Below are 24,992 nucleotides of genomic sequence, written 5' to 3'. Positions count from 1 at the left end.
CTCTCATCTGTCCCTATTTTTTAGTTGACACTTCTAATTTTCTTTCAAAATCTTGCTCTGTTCCTGCTAAAACTGAGCATTAGTACTTGTTTTAGCAAGAGGGGGGAACTACATGAATGATTAATGAAAAAGCAAGTTATTACTTTAGATGTTGGATAGAATTAGACAGTATTGTGTTAATTTAATGCAACGCATGTATAAGAACTGACTAAGGTAAATTTGTTAAATGCAGGAGGTGGTTTGGTATAACTAAATTGTAAAAACATGTTTTCTGGACGGTGTTTTAAAGTCACTGAAGTCAGTAATTAATGGTGAGAAAATAACACTAACTCTGAACTCAGGGTTCAGAATAAAATATTGAGTCTGCAGACTGACCTCTCCAGTGCTTTTGAAATGCAGTTATTTTCCTTGATAAGCTGTGCTGGATGTCGTCGCTGTGTCAAGATTGTGAAGCCTGACCTTTTGAAGATAGCTACAGCATTTGAAATATCTAGTGAAATTAAAAAGGGGTATGTTAAAATGTTCACTAGCTCTTGGAATGAACAACTTGTAATAGTGAATATGAAGGAATATAGAAAGATTGGCTGCCTAGTAACTGAAGGATAGAGGGACAGCTTCAGAAATGAAATGCAACAGATCAGTGATTTATAAAAGGTGTCCTCCAGCCCTAAGAAGAAGGTCAGAATTTGAGTGATTAGAGAGCACTATAAGAAGCTTTACACTGCTGTTTGTATTGACTGTCCGCTTTAGCAACCATTTGAATAGTAGGGACCCACATAAGTGAGTCCTGAAGTACAGGGACTGAATGGCCGAAAAATGGACTTGTACATACCAAGTCCAAGATGGGCATTTGTTGGGATATTACCTTTTTTTCTGAGGTATGGTGATCTGTGTGTTGATATTTATAAGTTCATGGGGTGCAAGGGGGAGATCTTTCCCCTTGCTAAAAGTTTAAAGGAGAAGGACAATGTTTGAGATTCACTCTTCTCCTGCAGTTTTGGTCTGTCGGCAGCCAGCACTGCACTTCCCGACATTTCAGTATGGAGCCATCTGCTTTATTGCTTTGCAAAACAGAATGTATAATGTTTGTATGCTGTTTGTTTCTTGGGTAAGGAGGGAGGTATGTATTTGAATTAGAGATCAGGTTCATTTGAGACAGTAATACACAAAGATATATAAAGTGGCAGAAAACATGATAGAAAGAGACTATGAAGAACCAGTTTGTAACAGAATGACAAGAAAGAAGTAGAATAAAATATAACCTTTACTGTGGCACAATTTAAGTTACTGGTTTGGAATATCTCTGAGCTGGTTTATAAGAAAAACAAAGTACTGACTTGTATTTGAAGTAATAATGCTCAAGTAATAATGTTATACAAGATGCACCTGAATCACAGAGAACCTGAATGTTTTATAGAGAAAAGGGTGAAGGAGAGTTTATTTGCTGGAATATGAGAGTGAAAGGTAAGGGGGTGTTCATGGTAATTTAAAAAGGGTATAGGAGTAACGGTAGAGGAACAAATGAAAGATAGGCAGGGAAGATTTATAATGGGGAGGTATAGGTGGGGTTTAAGAACTACACTGGCTACACAATATATTCTACTGAAAGCAGTGAGGCAAGTTGTAAAGAATATGAAGGGAGAAGATTACATCCTGTCATCAGATATATATGGTATTAGCAGGCGAATGGAACATTGTTTAGGAAGTAAATAATGTGTCTCGAGGGCCAAGACACAGAGTACAGGCTGAGGGCAAATACTTTGAAAAATGTAAATATGTATTTGGACTTATGGATGTAATAAAAATAAGACAGAATGAAGTGTAATACACACTTTTATATGAAATATGGATGTTTGTTTGTGTTTCACTGTAGCAATCATTACACTTGGGTTATCTGCCTGCAGGTAGCCCTCAGTCGGCCCGAATACCAAAGTCTTGAGATTTCTTGCATCGGATGCTGTTGCTTCTTCCATGACATCAGGTTGTCAGGGGTATAAAACATGCAGCCGACGCCATTACATCAGGTTTTCGTGCCGCGCGGGTGCCCAAAGCAGAAACAGTTCACAATTGCCAGTTGGACGCTACTTGAAATTTTCGTTTTTCGAGTTTCAAACCTGAAGTCTTCCAAAGCTAAGTACCCCGTTGGGGATCCTTTTTTCTTGCTTTAACTGATGTCAGAAAAAGTTAACAATTGTCTTGCCTGTGGAAAGCAAATTCCTCACAGAGATTTTCATTCTTACTGCGTCACCTGTTTAGACCCAGACCACGACGTTCCTCGCTGTCGGTTTTGTGCCTTGTTCAACGCCCAAACTATTAGTCGTCGGGCTATTTTTGTCGCTAATTTCTTTCACTCTCATTCTCCGTATTCTGAAATGGCTTTGTTAAGCCATCAAACTACTGACTTTCCCGAAAAAGCTTAAGATAAAGACAGAGATTGACTGCATAGGTCCAAAACTGATGACGCTTCTGTTAAGCTAGTCACCACTCTGCTGGTTCTCAGTGAGGACCTTTCGCAGCCCCTGATACCTGCTTCTACAGATTTGCAGGCCTGGACTGAGACCCATTCGGAGTCCGGTATGCCGCGAGATGCTTTTTTGACTATGGAACCTGCGGATGTCTCTACCTTGGATGTGTCCGGACCCGCTGTTCAGGCACTGGCTTCTGCGGATGTATTCAGACCTTCCGATGTTCATATTAAACAAACTATTTTGTTTTTAACTAAAACTACCAAATTTCTCAGCCCCAGAGGTTGCACTACGCCTAGGAAACTGACGACCAAAGAGCTTTCTCAAGCTCCCATGTCTCAAAAACAAATGCTTAGAATGGCTGAAGACCTTATTACTTTAAATAAGGGAAGCCAGTCTTCCCCCTCTAAAAGACAAAGAATTCTGATTCTACAGACCATGAGTCCTATAACTCTGACCCCTCTGGTTACCAGGACATACACTTATCCACCTATGAGGATTCAGATGCAGAGGATTCCATTCCCCCTGCCCCACTTCCAGAGGACTTTTCTTTCGGTGAAATCTTGCATACTCTAAGAGAGCATTTCCGCTGGGAATGCCAGGACTACCATCAGTCCAAAAAGAGACTCAGGGAAGTTTTGCCTCAGCTCACGCCTGTAGCTATTCCCCCTGTCGTGGATATTGTTAATAATGTCTTTACGGAATCAAGTCTTACCCCTGATTCTTTACCTCCATCTCCTAGAAAGCCTGACCGGTACTACAGAGTACCTGACTCACAAATGTCTCTTTAAATATCCTACTGCAGACCCAGAGACCATTTCCCAGGGACCTAACGGTATTAAGGCTACTGCAGCCAAAAACCCTACCCCTTCAACAAGGATTCTAGGGCTTTAGACGGGGTAAGAAGTTATATACCTCTGCAACTCTTGCCATCAGGGCTTTAAATTGCCAGTTTCACATGTTGAAGTACCAGCAGCATATTATGGAACTAATTACACAAAAAATGTTGTTGATCCGTGATTGTGCAGAAAATAAAGATTTACAGGAGTTGATGCATTCTGCAAACCAAGTTGGTAAACATACTTTGCAGTGTGGTTTTGATGCCTTAGAAGCATCTTGCAGGGCTGCTGTCACTGGGTCTGTTCTGAGAAGGCATGCTGGGCTGAAGGAACAAATCTTGCCAGACCATATTAAAGCAAAATGACTAGATGCTCCATTATACCAAGAATATTTGTTTGGCACAACTTTGATAAGATAGAGGAAAAAGCTAAATCTATGCAAACTGTTAAAGATTTCTTACAGGTACAGCCAACTAGATTCAGTAGGCGTTGGCCTTCAAAAAACTGGTCCTTTCCAGTCCCTCCCAGGCCTTCTCAGTCCAAACCCAGGGGCAACAGACCACAAAGACTACAGTCTCAGGGTATGCACAGATCTAAACAGTGGAGTGCTCCCACCTCAAAACTAGGCAGTGGTAAGCCACTCTCTTATGGAAAAAGTTCACAATGACCTGTCCTTCATCCTTCCCAGCATTTCCGAAGTACTTGCACCCCTAGGAGGAAAGCTCACCCTGCATGTAAAAAACTGGGATTACATTACCCAGGACCGATGGGTCTTAAACATTTTTTCCCAGGGATACATTTTCTACTTTCGCTCACTGCCAGCCCCAAGCGGATTGCCAGACCTTCCTCCAAACCAGTGGGCAGAGGCCCAAAAGCAAGTACTTTCTCTTCTTAGTATCAGGGCTATACAGCCTGTTCCAACAGAGCAAAGGAAACCGGCTTTCTACTCCAGACTGTTTCTGGTGCCCAGAAAAGAGGACTCTTGGCACCCTATTCTAGATTTGTCAATTCTCAACACCTTCTTGGTGGTACCAAAGTTCAAAATGCTTACACTCCAACAGCTGCTTTCTATGCTAGCCAAGGACTCCTGGTTGGCCACCCTAGACTTAAAAGAAGCTTATCTGCACATGCCTATAAGGGAAACTTTCAGGAAATATATAAGTTTCAGGGCAGACTCTATGCACCATCAGTTCTCTGCACGTCCTTTTGGCTTATCTACTGTGCCCTGGGTATTCATAAAGTGCCTGGCTCCAGCCCTTGCATACTGCAGGCAATGAAACATTCAGATGTGCCCATACTTGGGACGATTACCTGATTCAGGTGGACAGTCAGGAATTGCTAATTCAGCACTTGACATTGTTAGAGAGATTCCCAACTTCCCTGGGGTATACCATCAACCATCATACCATCTTACAGAGGCAGGTGGAGAGGTTTCAATGGCTGACGCCACCCACAAGGCGGAGGGGGGAGTCTGCAAAATCAGGGTTCCAGGGAACCCTTCCCTGAACATCCCTATGAGCACTCTTGAAGTGTTGCCCAGCTGCTCTGTCCTGGCTGTTGGGGGTTGCATTTCCCTACACCCACTAGCCTGGACAAATATCACCTCCGATCAATGGGTGTTAAATATAGTTTCATTGGCTATTTCATTCCCTTTTCGAAACCCCCTCCACTGAGAAGTTACCTCCCTGATGTTCCACCCAGTCAGAGGGAGTTGGCCTTCAAAGAAGTTCATTGACTTCTAAAAAGAGCCATCCAAGAGGTCTCACAGGACAAAGAGGATCCAGTACTTATTCTAGCTTCTTTGTAGTGCTAAAAAAAAAAACACAATGGGGGGGGGGGGTGTGTGTGTGTCCTATTTTGGATCTCAGCAAGCTCAAATCTTTGTCAAGAAGTCAAAGTTCCAGATGTTCACTGCTCAGTCCATTCTGCGCCTCTTACGCAAGGACGATTGGATATGCTCAGTGGATTTCCAGGATGCCTACTATCACATCAAGATAGACAGGTGTTCCAGGAGACATCTTTGCTTCTGCCTAGAGGTCAGTCATTACCAGTTCAGATGCTTACCTTTTGGTCTCAATACAGTGCCCCCTCCCAGGTGTTTACCAAATATATGGCAGTGGTAGCGGCTCCCCAGTGGCTGCAATGTTTTCAGTCATTACATTTGGGTAATCTGCTGGAAGGTTGCCTTCAGTCGGTCTGAATTCCAAAGTCTTGGGTCCTGCGTCGGTTGCTGTCTCCTCTTCCGTGATGTCAGGTCATCAGAGGTATAAAACTAGCAGCCGACGCCATTTTCTTTAGTCTTTCTTGCCGCGCAGTGCCAGAAGCAGAAGCATTTTGCAAGTGCCGGTCGGGCGACTCCTGAAATATTCGAGTTTGATTTTCAGAACAGACGTCTTCACTAAAGCTAAGTACCCCTGTAGGGGAAACTTTTTTTTCTTGCTCCATACCGATGTCAGAAAAAGTTAGTAATTGTTCTACTTGTGGGAAGCAAATACCACATAATGATTTCCATTTATACTATATTCCTTGCTTAGGCCCTGATCACAACTTGCCTGGCTGTCGGTTTTGTGCTAGATTTAACCAACGCACTATTAAGTGTCTGTATATTTTTGCCTCAAAGTATTTTGGTAACTAATTTAACTACCCAGAAATGTCGTCGGATAGCTATCCGACTACCGGAGTACATAAAAAATGCAAAGAAAAGGACAGAGAGAGACAGTTAGAGGTCCAAAACTGACAACTAAGCTTCTCCTAAGCCAGTTGCCGGTTCGCCAGTACTCAACGAGGCGCTTTTGCAGCCCCTGATACCTGCTACTTTCGAGTCGCAGGCTCCTACCGACGCCCATGTGGAGTCCTGCATGCCGCGAGATACTCAAAGTAATGGACCCACGGATGCATCTCCCTCGGATGAGTCCGGAGCAGCTGAGCAGGCACCGTCTTCTGAGGGTGTATTCAGGCCTCAACATCTTTATATCAAACTGACGACAGCTGCAAAACCAAAGACAAAAGCAACTTCTAAAACTAAAAAAATGACGCATGAGCCACTTGCACAGGCTTCTATGCCTAAAAAACAGATGATCAAAATGGCTGAAGACCTTATTACCTTGATCAGGGGTTCCCATCCCCTTCCAGATAAGAGGCCTAGACAAGACACTGATTATGAATCTTCAGATCAGGTTTCTATTTCTTCTGATCTGGAATTATATCTATACCTCCCTATGAGGATTCTGATGCAGAGGAGTCTATACCATCTGCCTCACCTCCTGAGGATTATTCTTTTGGAGAAACCTTGCATACTTTGATGGCAGTATTTTCACTGGGAGAGTCAAGATTTCTCAGAATCAAAACAGAGGCTCAGGAATTTCCTCCTTCTCCCTCAGCACAGGCCTTTAGCCATACCCCCTGTTTTAGACATTGTGGATGATGTGTTTTTGGAGTCAAGCTTGACCCCTGACTCCTTACCTCCGCCTCCCAGCAAGCTTGACAGATATTACAGGGTCCCTGACTCACACAAAGTTTTATTTAGAAACCCTGCTGCTGATCCTGAAACTGTCACAGCGTCCAAAGGGAGTTAAGGCCTCAACAGCAAAAAATCCTGCCCCCTCTAACAGACATTGAAGGGCACTGGATAGATGGGGAAAAAAGGTTTATACATCAGCAACCTTGGCAGTTAGGGCCTTAAACTACCAGTTTCATATGATCAAGTGGCAGCAACATGTTATGGTATTGCTGAAACAGAAAATGATGTTGATTTCTGATTGTGCAGATAATAAAGAATTACAGGAATTATTGCATGCAGCTGAACAGGTTGGAAAGCATACTTTGCAATGTGGATTTGATTCCTTAGAGGCCTCCTGCAGGGCCCAGTTACTGGATCTGTGATTAGGAGGCATGCCTGGCTAAAGGAACAAAATTTGTCTGATCATGTTAAAGCTCAATTACTAGATGCACCTTTACAGCATGATACTCAGGTGTTAAGGCAGAAGAGGTTTTAAAGAAAATGGAAGACAAAGCTAAGTCTATGCAAACTGTAAAAGACTTCTTACAAGTGCAGCCACCAAGATCCAGTATATACTGGCCTACAAAAAATTGGTCCTTTCCGCTGTCAGACAGAGCCCTAAGGTTTCCAGATACCAGGCACAAGATTCATACAGGTCAAAGCAATGGGGCGCTTCTACCTCCAAATCTGGAGGAGATAAAGCGCAAATCTACAGAAAACAGTGCCTATGACTTCCCTCTGCCTTCACCAAGCACTTACCTTTTGGCAGCACCCTTAGGGTGAAAATTAACACTTTTTGCTCAAAATTGGCATTTAATAACCTAGGACAAGTGGATGCTAAACATAGTATTACAAGGATACAGCTTCCACTTCCATACTCTGCCAATGGCAAATGGTTCGCCAGATCTGCCAAAAAATCAATGGGCAGAGGCACAGAAACAGGTTACGTTCCTCATGGATATGGGGACCATTCAGACAGTACCAGAACAGGAAAAAGGACAAGGTTTTTACTCAAGACTGTTCTTGGTACCCTGAAAAGACAAGACCTGGCAGTCAATACTGGGTTTATCTATTTTGAACACATTCCTGGACATTCCAAAATTCAAAATGCTGACTTTGCAGCAGCTTCTGCCTATGATGGGCAAGAATGCTTGGCTGGTGACATTAGACCTAAAAGAGGCATACTTGCATGTCCCAATAAGGCAATCATGCAGAAGATACTTCAGATTCAAGACTGGCTTAATGCATTACCAATTCTCTGCACTGCCCTTTGGGTTATCTACTATGGTTAGGATCTTTTTCAAAGTGCCTGGCACCAGTAATTGCATTTTGCAGACAAAGAAGTATCCAAATTTATCCTTACTTGGATGAGTGTCTCATTCAAGCAGAGAACAAGGACATTCATCTTCTTCAACACCTGGCGTTTGTGAAAAGGCTTCTAACATGCCAAGGTTACATACTAAACGAAAAGAAATCACAACTGGTACCCTCTCAAAAGACAACATTCCTGGGTGCAAGCTTGAATACAACTGCCCAGATGGCTTACCTCACGCCAGACAAGCAAAGGCAACTGACTACTTACTTCAAACTGATGGGAACAAAAACCCAGTTATCTGCAAGACAAATTCTGCAGGCTTTGGGCTTCATGGAATCCTGCATACTGCTGATTCCATATGCAAGACTGCATATGAGGAAACTTCAGTGGTACCTAAAACGTTTATGGAGTCAACATTGTCACAGTCTGGAAACCATGATTCCTCTCATTCCCTGCCTACAACAAGAGTTTCTATGGTGGGCAAAGGCATGTCACCAAAACATGGGACGGGCCTTCACTCTACCCCCTGCCAGCCAAACCTTAACAGACTCATCATATTATGCATGGGGGGGTCCACATGACGGGAAGATGCATTCAGGGCATATGGACCCCAAAACAAATGCATCTGCATATCAACCAGAAAGAGATGCTAGCTGTTCAAAATGCCCTTACAGCCTTCAAGGACTTCTTCATCCAGGACAACTACTGATCAAGACGGGCAACACCACGGTCATGTGGTATATAAACAAGCAGGGGGGCACACACTCATACACTCTTTGCAGATTAGCCATGGCACTGTGGGACGCAGCTTTGACTTACCAAATGCATCTTCAAGCTCAATTCCTGCCAGGAAAGCAAAATACTCTGCAGATGATTTAAGCAGAAACCGTATGGATTCTCACGAGTGGAAACTAGATCCACAAGTCTTCAACATAACAAAGAAATGGGGGAGCCCAGACATAGATCTATTTCCCTCCCCTCAAAATTATCAGTTGAAAAGCTTCTGCACAAGGACTTATCACAGACATGCATGGAAAGTGGATGCCCTATCCTTCAGTTGGAAAAAACTATCAGTTTGCGCCTTTCCTCCACTGCCTCCTCTTCCCAAGCTCCTCCTAAAAGTCAGACGAGAATCCAAAGATGATACTAATTGCCCCGGACTGTCCCTGCCAATACTGGTACCCAATCCTAAGGAACTTATTTCAATATACGACTTGAACCTTGCCTCAGAGACCTCAACTACTGTCCCAGCAAAACAATCAGATCCTGCACAATCTGCTCCAGACACTGAACCTGGCAGCATGACTGATCATGTAGTTATACAAACAACACCTCTCAGTAAAGCTGTGATGGATGTCATTTTGGAAGCCAGAATGTCTAGTACTAGAAAATCTTATGCTGATAAATGGAAGAGATTCTGTTCTTGGAATCCAGCACAAGGAACTGATGCAGCAGAACCGAATATTCCTCAGATATTACAATACTTGACCTAGATGCCTGACAAAGGCCTATCTTTCTCATCAATTAAAATCCATGGCTCTGCCATTTCGGCTCATTACAATACAAAGCCACCAATCTTTTCTCTTCCTTTACTAAAGCAGTATCTTAGAGGAGCCAAAAATTTAAGGCCTCCTAGAAGATTGCCATTGTCTGCATGGGGCCTCAATTATGTGTTGGAAAAGCTCACCCTGCCTCCATTTGAACCAGCTACTACTGCTAATATAAAGTTCTTATCATGGAAAACAGCTCTGCTGCTAGCAATTACTTCAGCAAGAAGAGTCTCAGAGCTACAGGCCTTCATGGCTGTGGAGCCTTTTATCATATTTTACCCAGACAGGGTGTCTCTGAGGACAAATCCAACATTTATGCCTAAGGTGGTTTCCAGTACTATTCATCTGCCAACCTTTTATCCAAATCCGCAGAACAAGGGGTAGAGAATTCTGCATTCCTTGGATGTACACAGACAGCTAAGATTCTACTTGAGCAGGACTAAAGCTCTAAGAAAAACTGAGCAGTTACTTGTGACATATGCTGTAGGATCAGAAGGAAAGGCTATTTCAAAGTGGATAAGCCAGCCACTGCATTAATTTCTGCAACTTACACCATGGTAAACCTGTGCCCAAGGGCATTAGGTCTCATTCCACCAGAGCTGCAGCTACTTCAGCAGCCTTTCTCAGAGGAGTACCAACCAAAGACATTCTAGAGGCTGCTACTTGGAGTTCCGTTCACACCTTTACAAAGCATTATCATTTGCCTCTCTACTCTAAGTCCAGGGCAGAGCTGCCACTGCAATTCTTCAGGGCCTTATAGCCGCACCTAATGCTGTTTAGCTCCAGCCTCCCAACCATAGCTTTGGGATTCTACCCAAATGTAATGACTGCAACAGTGAAACACGAAGAACATAGTACAGTTGTGTACACTTACCATAAATGTAGATGTTCGAGTGTATTCACTGTTGCAGTCCAGGTTACCTGCCCGCCATCCCCCTTTCATTCTGGAGTTTATCTTTCCTTCTCTATCTTCTACGACTTACGTGGTGTATTTGCTTGTAGATGAAGGCAAAGTTTATATTGATGCATGTATATATATTTTTGCTACCTTTTTGGGGCCACCTGCCATCTGGTGCAAGAAAAACTAAAGAAAATGGAGTTGGCTGCTTGTTTTATACCCCTGACGACCTGATGTCATGGAAGAGGAGACTACAGCAACCGATGCAGGACCTAAGATTTTGGAATTTAGGCCGACTGAGGGCAACTGCCAGCAGATTACCCAAATGTCATGACTGCAACAGTGAATACACTCTAACATCTACATTTATGGTAAGTGTACACAACTGTACTTTCCTTTAATACCCAAGGTTCTGCAGAAAGTGCAACACCTGAGGACATCCCTTATCTTCATTGCCCCTTTCTGGCCTCATCAACCGTGGCTCCCCTTCATCAGGTCTCATCTGAAGTATCCGCCATGGGTACTAAATCCCCATCAGGATCTGATTTCCCATGTTTTGGGGCTTCCTCTCCCAAACATTTGAACCCTTCGTCTAACCGCATTGTATCTGCAATTCCAGTGATTCTAAAACATTCCAGGCTAGCTGCTTCTCATTTAGCATATTATTCTAGCCTTCCAGAAACCTTCCACTAGAAAGGTTTATAGTAGTAAGTGGGAAAAAAATTGTCTATCTGGGCCAAGAGCAGGAGTCTGGATCCCTTTTCTGCTTCAGTTTCTGACATAATTTTGTTTTTGTTCTTTCTTTTCCAAGCAGGAGCAAGTTTCTCTACCATCAAGCCTCAGTTGGTGGCAATTTTTAACTTTCACAAGAACTGAGTCTACTTTTCCATCTAGGCTTTGTAAAGTGTTTATGAAAGGTGTCATCCAGCTTAGACCAACTATTAAGGATCCCTAGCCTCCTTGGGACCTTACATTGGTTTTGCAATCTTTGACCAGGAGTACTTTTGAGTGTGCTAGTTCCTGTGATGTCAAATTCCTGTCTTGGAAGACATTTTTCCTGGTTGCTATTACCTCATCTAGGAAGGTTTCAGAACTGCATGGTCCTACAATTACTCCATGCATGATTTTTCTCAAGGACAGTCTGTCTCAGGATGAATCTAGTCTGAACCAATGTATTCGGCTACCACTGTTCTTCCCCAAGTATTGCAACAAAGGACGGTATATTCTACATACCTTGTATGTACACAGACAATTAGAATTCTGTCTACATAACCCAAAGGTTTTTGCAAGTCAGAGCAGCTTTTTGTGGCCTTTTCCCCCAAATAGACGTGGTCTTCTAGTTTCTAAGGTCACTATCTCTAAATGGATCTCTAGCTGCATCTGCACAGTCTATGACCATAACCATCTTGAGGTTCCAGGAACAATCCAGGCTCATTCTACTAAGTCCTTCGCTGCTACTTCAACTTTTTTGGCCAGGCTTTCTATTTATGACATTTGTGCTGCTGCCACTTGGCCTAATCCTCACACATTTATATTTCATTACAAGATGTGATTTCTAGGAGGAGAGCTTCCTTTGGTTCCACACTGCTCCAGAATGTTCCTTGAGGCCTCCTAAGATAAGTGGTAGCTGAGGACTCTGACCCTTTGGTGATAAATGATGACTTTGGATAACATCAGATAAAGAGTTATGTGCTTACCATAACTTGGCATCTGTGTTATCCTAAGTCATCATTCATCACATTTTCCCTCCTGCTATCCCCCTAACTTGTGGATCATGGAGGAAGTTGGAGTGTTTTCCTTCCAGTCTTGCAGGGCTAGCATTTAGGAGCATGACAGCAATCTCTGTGTGGGGGTTAGAGGGTAGCAGGGAATTATGGGAGGGGGAGGAACTAGAGCCTTGGATCAGTCTCTAATATCTTGCCGGCTTGGATCCAGTATCAGATCCTTGACCCTGTGGTGATTGATGACATAGGATATCACATACGCCAAGTTATGGTAAGTACGTAACTCTTTTTGTCTCATGCCATGCTTTTGTTCATTTATTATTGAATTGGTATTTAACTTTCTGTGCATCCCTTGTAAATTGACTGTGCATAATGAGTCTGTCTTGATTCAGCAAATGCAAAATAATTAATTTTAATTTCAGGAAGGAAATACAGAAGATGCTGACAAGGTGAAAGACAAACCGGAGAAACAAGTAAGCGATTTGAGAAAACTAATTCATATTTTCTTCTAGCAAACTGAAAATCAAAACTTTTTAGAAGAGATGTGCTGCTTTTAGGTAGTAGGGATCAGGGAAGGCTGAACTGTGCAAAAGGGGACGTGTAGAAAGGCGCAAGTAATCCATTTATTTTTAAAGCTGAACAGCATCCACAAACTAAAAACATGTTTATTTCATCATGGTTTGGTGTTTCCTGCATTTTAACACCACTCTGGACTATTTACAGGTTTTTAAATATTTTTATGTGTAATTTCTGAGTTTGACCACATGGGGTCTGGCATCTTGAAGTAATTCTGATTGTTTAGTCTCCCTGTAGGCAACCCAAAATGCAGTGCTCATCTGTAAAATGTTACATTACGCAGGCCTCTTGTTTACTAAAGCTCCTGTTACTGCATTGGTTTTACATGCATACACTGCTGTCTTTCAGTCAGTTAGTTTTAAGTAAGATTTCATGCCATTCAATGACTACTTAAAACGCAAACAATGCAAATGCCACAGAACAGACTTTCGAAGTGCTTTTTACTGCTGTTTCTTTTTAGAATGGCAAAACTCCATTTTTTTTGTGAAGCCTGAATTCTACTACTTTGACTCCTCTCTCATCTGCCTCCTTCACAACTAACTTCCCTAACTGTCAAATTGCTAAGGGTAATTTGAGCTGTTACCCTCTGTGATTGACAGGTCACAGCAGGAGACTTGACTCATGTACTGTTTCCTTCTTCTAACCTTTACTTTCTTTATGGGGAGTGGAAGGACCAGCGAGCTCTGACATCACAGCATGGGTGGGTTTTTAGGACGGTCATGGTGATGTACATTTGTGGAGGAAACTGGCTAGAAAACTACCTGTATTCAGTGGCCTTGATGACATCAATGAATCTGTGACTTTTCCAGGGCCGGATAAAAGTTTTTTGAAAGTGAAATTGACTATGATTAAAATGGCCAGGAAAGGCAGCTAGCTTAATACTTACTGTGAGTCTGTATATGTGTGAATGACTTGTGGTGCACAACTCTAAAAGACATGCAGAGACATATTGGACCACAGTATACTTGTCACATGAAGGAAAGTCTCTGATCCTGAGAAAGATCCTGCCTTATTTTAACAGTTGGCTAAGTAGATGGAGTTATTCTGGAAGTGGGGGGGGGGGGGTGTCCCGTATTTTTCTTCCTGGAAAGGATGGTAGCCGTGCTCCTCTTGTTCCATTACTTTGTTTTTGTACCAGAACTCTTGCTGCCCCTTATTAACTTTTTTAGGCAGAGTCCTGCAACTGGGTGTCCCAACAATGTAGATAGTTATTTGACAGTATCAAGGTTGCTCCTCTCTATCCTAGAAATCTCACTAACAGCTTTTCTGATTTTTGAGGCTTTTCTGCAACTTTCATACATCATAACTGTATTGTATTTGGAACTTGGGTTCATTATAAACCTAGCACTCCCTTCTTATCCGGGTTTAGTGGTTGCCATAAACTAAGAAATTGTAGCAACCAAATAAAAATAAAAAAGCTGTGATGAAAGAAACGGCCGCTCAAGCTACTGAGGAAATATATTTTTATTGTGAAGTGCTTTTCGTTTGCCTCCTTTCGCAAACTTCTTCAGACAATGTCACATGATAAAACAAACTTATATACACATTGAAAATAGCAATTATAACAAGCTGTTCCCAATTAACGTGAATTAAATGATGAACCAGCATTTAAAATATTAAATATATTCGAAGTATCAAAAGATAAAACCAAATAACAAAATAAATTAAATAGTAACCAACAATAACCCTAAATAATAATGGGCGCTAATAAAATGATGGGATGTTTGTGTGCACACCATAATAAAAACATTAGTGCTTAAATATATACCCCAACAATCATCTTTTCAAACTCAACAATTTAAGAATACTGGAAACTGAACAGTGTTCATTCAACCCAGCATCATGATATGCATTTAACCTAATTTGCCACAGTAACTCGTGTTCCTCCAGCCTAAATTGTGTTGGACCCCCCCTAACTTCATGACTAATCTGGTCAATGAACATAAACTTAAAAGAATGTTCAGGACAGAAAGATACGTGCTTAGCTAACACATTATCTAACTTCGCCTTTTTTATCGCATAAATGTGTTCGTACATGCGATCACGGAGTCTACGCTCTGTCTTGCCAACATAAAAGGCTGAACAATTCTGGCATAGAGCTAAATAAACTATCATAGTTGAATTACGATTAGCTCTACACTTTAAATTGAACTGTCTATTATGTATACTAAACCTATTGGATTCAATAACATATTTACAATAATTGCACGCCTGGCATTTATACGTGCCTAAAGTCCTTGACCCCAATCCTCGTTGATACTCAAACATTGTTTTTAAATTGTTTGCTTTCCTGTATGTAAGTTGGGGACAGTGGCCCAATCACTACGTTCAATAATCACAGCACTATATGTTGGAACGTCATTAAGAAAAATTGGGATTTGTTTAAAATTGATTCTAATATATTCATGAAATTGGGCCACTGTCCCCAAGTTACATATAGGAAAGCAAACAATTTAAAAACAATGTTTGAGTATCAACGAGGATTGCGGCCAAAGACTTTAGGCACGTATAAATGCCAGGCGTGCAATTATTGTAAATATGTTATTGAATCCAATAGGTTTAGTATACATAATAGGCAGTTCAATTCAAAGTGTAGAGCTAATTGTAATTCAACTATGATAGTTTATTTAGCTCTAATCCAGAATTGTTCAGCCTTTCATTTGGGCAAGACGGAGCGTAGACTCTGTGATCGCATGTACGAACACATTTATGCGATAAAAAAGGCGAAGTTAGATAATGTGTTAGCTAAGCACGTATCTTTCTGTTCTGAACATTCTTTTAAGTTTATGGTCATTGACCAGATTAGCCATGACGTTTGGGGTGGTCCAACACAATTTAGGCTGGAGGAACATGAGTTACTGTGGCAAATTAGGTTAAATGCATATCATTATCCTGGGTTGAATGAACACTGTTAAATTTCCAGTATTCTTAAATTGTTGAGTTTGAAAAGCTGATTGTTTGGGGTATATATTTAAGCCCTAACGTTTTTATTATGGTGTGCACAGACACATCCCATCATTTTATTAGCGCCCATTATTATTTAGGGTTACTGTTGGTTACTATTTAATTTATTTTATTTTATTTTGTTTTTTGGTTTTATCTTTTGATACTTCGAATATATTTATTATTTTAAATGCTGGTTCATCATTTAATTCACGTTAATTGGGAACAGCTTGTTATAATTGCTATTTTCAACGTGTATATAAGTTTGTGTTTTATCATGTGACATTGTCTGAAGAAGTTTGCCAACGGAGGCAAACAAAAAGCGTTTCACAATAAAATATATTTCCTCAGTAGCTTGAGCGGCCATTTCTTTCATCACAGCTTTTTTATTTTTAGTGGTTGCCATGCTTTGATGTCAGAGAGAGACTGCAGAGGCATTTCTGTATTGATCAGAAACCGTTTTACTTCTAGACAGATTACCTGAGACCTACAAACTGAAATCCATTGAATTCCACTTTACCATAAACAAAGCCAGTTGTCAATGTAGTCCCTGTTTTTCAATTTCTCCAAATATTTTGGGTTTCTAATACCATGATGGGAATGGACCCCATTCCTAAATCAAAGTATGATTTAAAGTTCATGAAATTAGTATTGTTTCAATCTTTGATGTCAAACAGAAGTGCTTTTCACGGTACCTGCAGTGTGCCCAATAATGACTCCTCCTGCAGTTCGTGTGGAGTTGCATGCATCGGTGAAGTATCTAAATCTGATTGTAAATTCTTTTTTTATAAGACCAGTTACTCTTGCTGTTATTGGAACTGTCTGGGTATCTTTCTTCCACATTGCTCTTGTTCCTGCCTGCAAATCCTGATATTTTATGACTTTGTGTCTCTCTCTATGCAAGACACTGTAGTCAGTGGGTGTAGCAGTTTCAGTGATCAGTGCTAATTTTGTCTTTTCATGAATTGCTGTGTCTGATTTTCTCGCATCTAGCTTTTAAAGTGCTGGTAATGGGTGATCCTATGTGAGATAGACCATCATTTTCTATGATGCTTTGTGGCTCATGTTTCCAGTGTTTTTCAGCTCCTTCGATAGAATGATTGCATAATCCCCAGTGCAACAGTCTTGTCATATTATTATGCCTTTCAGTATGCAGTCCTTCTGCCATTATTGTGCCGCAACCAGCAACAAGGTGTGCAACTATTTCCAGTTCTGTTTTATAAAACCTGCATTTGTCTTTTTCTCCCACATGTTCAATGGACTTTATGAACCAACATGTACGCAGTCCACTATCCTGGCCTGCCAGTATTAACCTTTCATCTTTTGATTTGAATTTGCCTCTCCTTAACCATTCCTGCATTTGATCCTGACTAACATGAGGTTGTTCCAGGAGTTTTCTATATTGTAACTATATTTATGTATTTTCCACATTCTTGCCTTCTCATCTGATCCTTCTCCTTATATTTTTTCTTTTTTTTTTTGGCACATCCATTTGCTACCTGTTTTTTATCTACTTTTGATTTGATTTCCATTCCTGCTTGATGCCAATATGCTTTTGATAGACTAAGAAGGGAAGTCATCTTAGATTTATTCTCCTCATGTTTTAAAATTTTTACTATGTTTGGGTCTTGTGAGGTCAGCAGATATGTATGCAGTCCTACAATTGCAGATCTATACATGTAATCGATTTCAAGGAGGCCCATACCTCCTTCATAGTAGGGAATATAAAATCTTGGTATGCACAGATGTTTTTTTTTTTTATATATAACTTATTGCATGAGCATGAAGCATCCTTATTGTTTTCCTGTCTAATCTTTCCAACAACTTTTGAGACCAGTCAGTCACTTCAGAAGTGTAAGTTAGGACAAGAAGATTAGTTTATTGCGTGAGCTTTTCCTAGATGTCAGTGCTGTTTTCAGGATTAATTTAAGTCTTCTGAAATATTCCTTACTGAGTTGTATTTGCATTTGTTCATGCTTTATTGTTGGTCCTTCATCACTTCCCAAATATTTAAACACTCCCTGTTGCTCAAGTTCTTTAATATCACATTCTTGTCCTAAAATTATGTTTTCTTAGTGCTGTAGCTTTCCTGCTTTAAAGGTTGGTTTTGCACATTTATCAAGACCAAATAACATTCTTATATCACTTTTGTCTGAAGAAGTACAGATAGTATCCTGTACGAAAGCGCTTACTTTTATCAGGAATAAACCATCATTTTGAGTGCTCCTTGGTTCAGTGCCATTTTTTGTTTTTCTTGTTTCTTGTTTTTTTCCAGTTACTAACATTCTTATATCATCTGAAAAAGTTTTGACTACTTACAGTTGTGCTTTCAGTGCCTCATCTGATGGGCCGTACAGTTTTAAATCACTGACAAAGTGAAGTTATGTCTTGACACTTTGTTGCTTTCTGGGAGCCAAGTTATAGCCCTAACTTAATCTGTAAGCAGACAGTTTAATGGGTTAAGGGGAAGATAAAAGAGCAGCAGTGACAGTCACCCTGGAATATCCCCCTTTGGATTTTTATCCCTGGTGTAGTGATGTGTGCCTAATCATGGCTTAACTGCAAAGTGGTATGCCAGTGTTTGATGGTTGCTGTGATATAGTTTGTGTAGAGTGTGTTTTCTACAGTTTTAAGCATTCTTTCACCCATGAATGTGGGAAACTGTCAAAGGCTTTTTTATAGTCTGTCCTTCCCATAGTTAAATCTTTCCCTTTCTACAGTTCTCCACTGTGACTTTATTTAGCAACAAATGATCCTTTGTTCCGTATGACTTTCTTTTATTGCCCGTTTGTTCTATTGCCATAATTGAATTTTGTTTTTCAAATACTATAAACTCTGTCTGCATCAATTCCCGTGTATAGTTTGTATGTCGTCGGAAGGCAAGTTATTGGTTTATAGTTTTTAGGATGGCTTGTAGGTTCACTCTTAAGTAGAAGCATTGTTCTTCCTGTTAGCCAGGCTGGTGTGTGTTTAGGGTGTGCATTTAAATAGTTTTTACTCATGGCTAAATCTTTGTGCAGAGATGTTAATACTTTTAGCCGGACGTTGGGTACTGCATCTGGGTCTGGGGTTTTCCTATTAGAGGCCTTTTTTTTTTTTTTTTTACTTTGTTTCAGTCTTTCTGGCCATTACGTCATCCCATTTCATATCCTGTACATTTGAACTTCTTATTCTTTCTTTTACTTCTTCTATCCAGTTAACATCTTTATGTTCCACAGGATCTTCATAAATATTCTCCAGAATGTATTTATTTCTTATTTTTTTGATGGTCTTTCAATTCCTTTTCCCTCGTTTCCCAGTTCTGTATAAAACTTTTTGGCGTCATAAATAAATTGGTTATTTTGTGCTTTTCTTTTATATTTATCTGTGTATCTCCTAACTTTTTCTGCCTGTGCTGATATTTTTTGTTTATTATTTGCAATAGACTTCCAAGGTGGTGCAGCAGTAGCGTTGTTGCCTCACAGCAAGAGGTTCTCCTGTTCGATTCTTGGCTGGAGTGCGGGGAGTGCCTTCTGTTTGGAGTCTGCATGTCCTCCCCACAGTTGGGTGGGTGTTTGAAAGACATGCGTAAATGGGAGTGCCTTCGTTGAAAGTTGAACGTCGAGCTGGCACCTCGGCATTCGTGAAAATCTACTGCCAATCATTAGTGGACCGGAGTTCTGCTGTGGCGACCCCTAACCGGAAACCGCCGAAAGACAACAAGTGAATGATAAATTCTGATCCGTTCTAATACTGCAGATTGCTTTTATCAAGTTTATCTTTTTGAGTATTTTTGTTGATCTGTTTCCTGTTCTGTTCTCTTCTAACAGTGACCCTTCTTGTCTTAACTGCTTTGTAGTTTTCTCTATTTGATACTTACATGATGGCATTTGAATTCTCCCCGTCCTTTCCCTTACTGCCATGTGTTCCTATGGTAGGAATTTATTTGCTGTTAATTTGATTGCACAGTAATGTATGCTGTTTACTTCTGTTATATCACATGAATCTCTGTGGACACTTATAATTACTGTGTTCATTTGTGTTATCAAAGTTTTAAGTTTTGGGGTTTTATTGACCTTCTGCAGTCTATTTCTTTCATTGATCTTAATATGTCTCTCCATTTCTATTAAATAACGCAACTTTTTTCTCAGATAATTTTCTTCTAAACTGAGGGAACATTCTTTGTTTGCCGTTTCCTGCGGGCATTCTGTAGTAAGTTCCAGAGATTTTTCCTGTGCCATGTTCTCTTCAGTTTCACCCTGTATCATCCATTACTGTTTCATAGGGAAACTCACTGGCCTATCACTCCACAACATTGACTGTGTCAGAGTTGGCACGGTTTTCTGTTCTTTCCCTTGCTGTACAACTCCAAATGAAACATTGTACTGGTTTCCTGTGTGAGGCTCCAAAGTATCTTCGTATGTCAACTGATTAGATGCATCCTGCTCCACTGGTTTCTCCTTAATTTGGGTGTCCATTGCTCTATACTGTTGTATTGTTATTTGAGTTAAATTTTCTACACTAAATCCTTCACTTTGCAGGTAATCCATAACCTCAATTTCTATTTCTTTAACTTTCCATTACTAATCATCTTTTCCTCTGTTTTATTATGTTTTGTATTGTAACATTTTCCATATCTGGATGTCCTTCCTTGTATTTCTCTTTAAATATCTTTGGTGCTGCTGTTTTTGCATTGATGTGTTGCTGTCTGCTTTGCGTAAGTATTGCACCATATTAAGTATTTTTCTTTTCCTTGTATATATTTCTTCTTCAGATGTCTTCTGCTCCTCTTGATTATCCTTACTTTGGGGACTAGTTGTTCCATCATGCTGTGATATGACATGTCAGGCTTTCTACACTGAATCCTTCACTTCACAAATATTCCATAATTTCAGCTTCTATTTTTTTTTTTTTTTTTTTTAACTTTTACTTGAGCAATCTTCTGTGCTACATTCCCCTCTTTGTGGTCTTATTTTTGTATTGTGAAATTTTCCATAGCTGAATGCCTTTTCTGGATTTCTCTCTGAATGTCTTTGAGGCTGCCTTTTTATGTTGATTTATGGCTTTCTCCTGTGTATAAATATTGTACCATAACAAATCTCTCTCTTTCCCGTGTCCAGATCCCTTTTATACCTTTCAAATGTCTCTGAATTTTGTTCTTTAAATTTTCGCACTTCCTCAGTTGCTTTTTTTTCAAATGGCACAAGGTTTTCTTTGTGTACATAGTGTTTTCACGGATCTTTTTTTAATGCACGCAAATTTTTATTTGAAGCTTCTGACAGTTTTTCTCGTGAAAGTATTTTTCTTTCCTCTAATTTCTCTGTCAATCTTTTTGTTTATCTTTTGTATGAACATTTTGGGCTTTTTGCATAATATTAACAGTACATAATTTCTTTATCCTCAAAAGTCCACTTTGGCATCTGGCTCTTTTTTTGGCCTCCACAAAAAAACAAAAAGAAAAGCAGCATAAACTGGATAAGGAAATTTTCTTTACTGAATTCGGATTCTGGTACCTCGACCTTCGCCTTCAAATGGAATAATAGACTGGATAGTCCAGTTGCTTGCCATTTCTGTCAGTTCCATGAGGGAGACCACTCTGGTTTCAAATTTAGTATTTTGGCTAAACCATGGGGAATGGGTGAAAATAATTTCAATTTTCAGAACAAATTATTGAGTATGGAATCAAGATTTATTGTAAATTTTGGAACATTATTTCCCAATGGTATGAACTTAGAATTATAATATATGAAATAACATTTATTCTGTGGAATGTAATTATTTATTATATATTTATATATTTATTTATATTTATATGTATGTATATTTCTTTAATTAGGAAGTATTTATTCTGATTGATTTATTGCTTAATTGGTTGTGCAAGGTGTATTTAAACTGGTTTGCATTTTGTAACATTGTTCCATTTGAAGGCGAAGGCCGAGGTACCAGAATCCGAATTCAGTAAAGAAAATTTTCTTATCCAGTTTATGCTGCTTCTTTCTTTTTGTTTTTTTGTGGAGATTTCACTTGGATTTTGATCCATAAGTGTGTGTTTTTTCTTTTTTTGGCCTATCATTTTTTGTAATTTTTTGTGGACTGCTACTTCCTTCTACAATTGGGGGGGGGGCATCCTACCCCTGGACCCGACCTAACCCCACCCCATTGTAGGAATATTTCCATGTCTTGAGGATTCTTCACTTCATTTTTTCTAGTCCTGGTACCAGTGCACCTACCAGGATTGGGCACTTTTTTATTCTGGGACTTGTGCACCCAGCTATCTTTATTTTTAACCTACTTCTGTCCATGATATATGCTATATAAAATAGTCTATATATCAGTCTCATATTGGTGAGATTTGGTGAAAAATAGGGTCCACCTTATGAAGGTACTCACTAAGACTTGAGGATGAATTCAGTTACAGCAGTACTCCTTTCCTTTTGCTGATTTTATCAACTCTCCATTCAGACCCCTCAACTCTGCATTCGGACGCTGCTGTAGGACTTTTTCCATGTCCCTAAATGACAGTGGAAGCTTCCTAAGTGTATTTGGTGATCTACATGTAACTAAATCTACTTTTTATGATGAGTGACTTTAACTTTCCATAATTTGCTCAGTTTGTTTGTACCTCAAAAGTCAGTAGCTCTCAAGGGTTCTTAGACTCTTACCTCTCATCTGTCCCTATTTTTTAGTTGACACTTCTAATTTTCTTTCAAAATCTTGCTCTGTTCCTACTAAAACTGAGCATTGGCACTTGTTTTAGCAAGAAGGGGGGGAACTACATGACTGATTAATGAAAAAGCAAGTTATTACTTTAGGTGATGGAAAGAATTACAGTATTGTATTAATTTCATGCAACGCCATGTATAAGAACTGACTAAGGTAAGTTTGTTAAATGCAAGAGGTTGTGTGGTATAATTAAATTGTAAAAACATGTTTTGTGGAAGGTGTTTTAAAGTCACTGAGATCAGTAATTAATGGTGAGAAAATAACACTAACACTGAACTCAGGGTTCAGAATAAAATATCGAGTCTGCAGACTGACCTCCAGTGCTTTTGAAATGTAGTTATTTTCCTTGATAAGCTGTGCTGGATGTTGTCGCTGTGTTAAGATAGTGAATTTTGACCATTTAAAAATAGCTACAACATTTGAAATGTCTAGTGAAATTAAAAAGGGGATATGTTAAAATGTTCACTAGCTCTTGGAATGAACAACTTGTAATAATGAATATAAAGGAATATAGAAAGATTGGCTGCCTAGTAACTGAAGGATAGAGGGACAGCTTCAGAAATGAAATGCAACAGATCAGTGATTATAAAAGCTGTCCTCCAGCCCAAAGAGGAGGGTCAGAATTTGAGGTATGAGAGAGCACTATGAGAAGCTTTACACTGCTGTTTGTATTGACTGTCCGTTTTAGCAACCATTTGAGAAGTAGGGACCCACATGAGTGAGTCCTGAAGTACAGGGACTGAATGTCCAAAAAATGGACTTGTACATACCAAGTCCAAGATGGGCATTTGTTGGAATATTACCTTTTGTCTGAATTGTGGTGATCTGTGTGTTGATATTTATATGTTCATGGGGTACAAGGGGGAGCTCTTTCCCCTTGCAAAAAGTTTAAAGGAGAAGGACAATGTTTGAGATTCACTCTTCTCCTGCAGTTTTGGTCTGTCGGCAGCCAGCACTGCACTTGCCAACATTTCAGTATGGAGCCATCTGCTTTATTGCTTTGCAAAACAAAATGTATAATGTTTATATGGTGTTTGTTTCTTGGGTAGGGAGGGAGGTGTGTATTCGAATAAGAGATCTGGTTCATTTGAGACAGTAATACACAAAAATATATAAAGTGGCAGAAAACATGATCGAAAGATACTATGAAGAACCAGTTTGTAACAGAACGACAAGAAAGTAGTAGATTAAAATATAACCTTTACTGTGGCACAATTTAACGTACTGGTTTGGAATATCTCTGAGTTGGTTGATAAGAAAAAACAGAAAGGACTGACTTGTATTTGAAGTAATAATGCGCAAGTAATAATGTTATACAAGATGTACCTGAATCACAGAGAACCTGAATGTTTTATAGAGAAAAGGGGGAAGGAGAGTTTATTTGCTGGAATAGGAGAGTGAAAGGTAAGGGGTGTTAATGGTAATTTAAATAGGGTATAGGAGTAAAGGTAGTGGAACAAATGAAAGATAGGCAGGGAAGATTTATAATGGAGAGGTATAGGCAGGGTTTAAGAACTACACTGGCTACACAATATATTCTACTGAAAGCAGTGAGGCAAGTTGTAAAGAATATGAAGGTAGAAGATTACATCCTGTCATCAGATATATATGGTATTAGCAGGAACTTGGAACATTGTTTAGGAAGTAAATAATATGTCTCGAGGGCCAAGACCGAGTACAGGCTGAGGGCAAATACTCTGAAAAATATAAGTATGTATTTGGGCTTATTAATGTAATGAAAATAAGACAGAATGAAGTGTAATGCCACTGTTATATGAAATGTGGATGTTCGTGTTTCACTGTTGCAGTCATCACATTTGGGTTATTTGACTGCAGGTAGCCCTCAGTCGGCCCGAATACCAAAGTCTTGGGATTTCTGTGTCTGATGCTGTTGCTTCTTCAATGACAGCAGGTCGTCAGGGGTATAAAACATGCAGCAGAAACCATTACATCAGGGGTATATAAAACATGCAGCAGATGCCATTACATTAGGTTTTTTTGCTGCACGGTTGCCCGAAGCAGAAGCAGTTCATAAGTGCCAGTCAGACACTACCTGAAATTTTCTTTTTTCGAGTTTCAAACCTGAAGTCTTCCAAAGCTAAGTACCACGTTGGGTATCCTTTTTTCTTGCTTTAACCGATGTCAGAAAAAGTTAAGTTGTCTTGCCTGTGGAAAGCAAATACCTCACAGAGATTTTTATTCTTACTGCCTCACCTGTTTAGACCCAGACCACAACGTTCCTCGCTGTCAGTTTTTTGCCTTGTTCAACGCCCAAACTATTCGTCGTCGGGCTATCTTTGTCACTAAATTCTTTCATTCTGATTCTACATGTTCTGAAATGGCTGAAATGGCTTCGTTAAGCCATCAAACTACTGATCATCCCGAAAAAGCGCAAGATAAAGACAGAGACAGACTGCATAGGTCCAAAACTGAAACCACGCTTCTGTTAAGCTAGTCGTCACTCTGCCGGTACTCAGTGAG

General features: G+C 39.9%; 1 protein-coding gene across 1 annotated transcript in view; it reads left to right on the top strand.

Moving 5' to 3' along the window:
- Nucleotides 1-24,992, top strand: part of LOC122804259 (transmembrane protein 87A-like) — a gene marked incomplete in the record, with an annotated part of 1,166,529 nt that overhangs the window by 285,912 nt on the left and 855,625 nt on the right. Inside the window, 1 exon segment of the mRNA XM_044074023.1 lies at nt 12,713-12,763. Coding sequence (XP_043929958.1) covers nt 12,713-12,763 — 51 coding nt within the window.

Source organism: Protopterus annectens, chromosome 6.part0 (genome assembly GCF_019279795.1).
Source record: "Protopterus annectens isolate FY-2018-M chromosome 6.part0, PAN1.0, whole genome shotgun sequence".
Taxonomy (NCBI): Eukaryota; Metazoa; Chordata; order Ceratodontiformes; family Protopteridae; genus Protopterus; species Protopterus annectens.
Note: the sequence above shows the minus strand (reverse complement) of the source record. Positions and strands in the feature narration are given on the sequence as shown.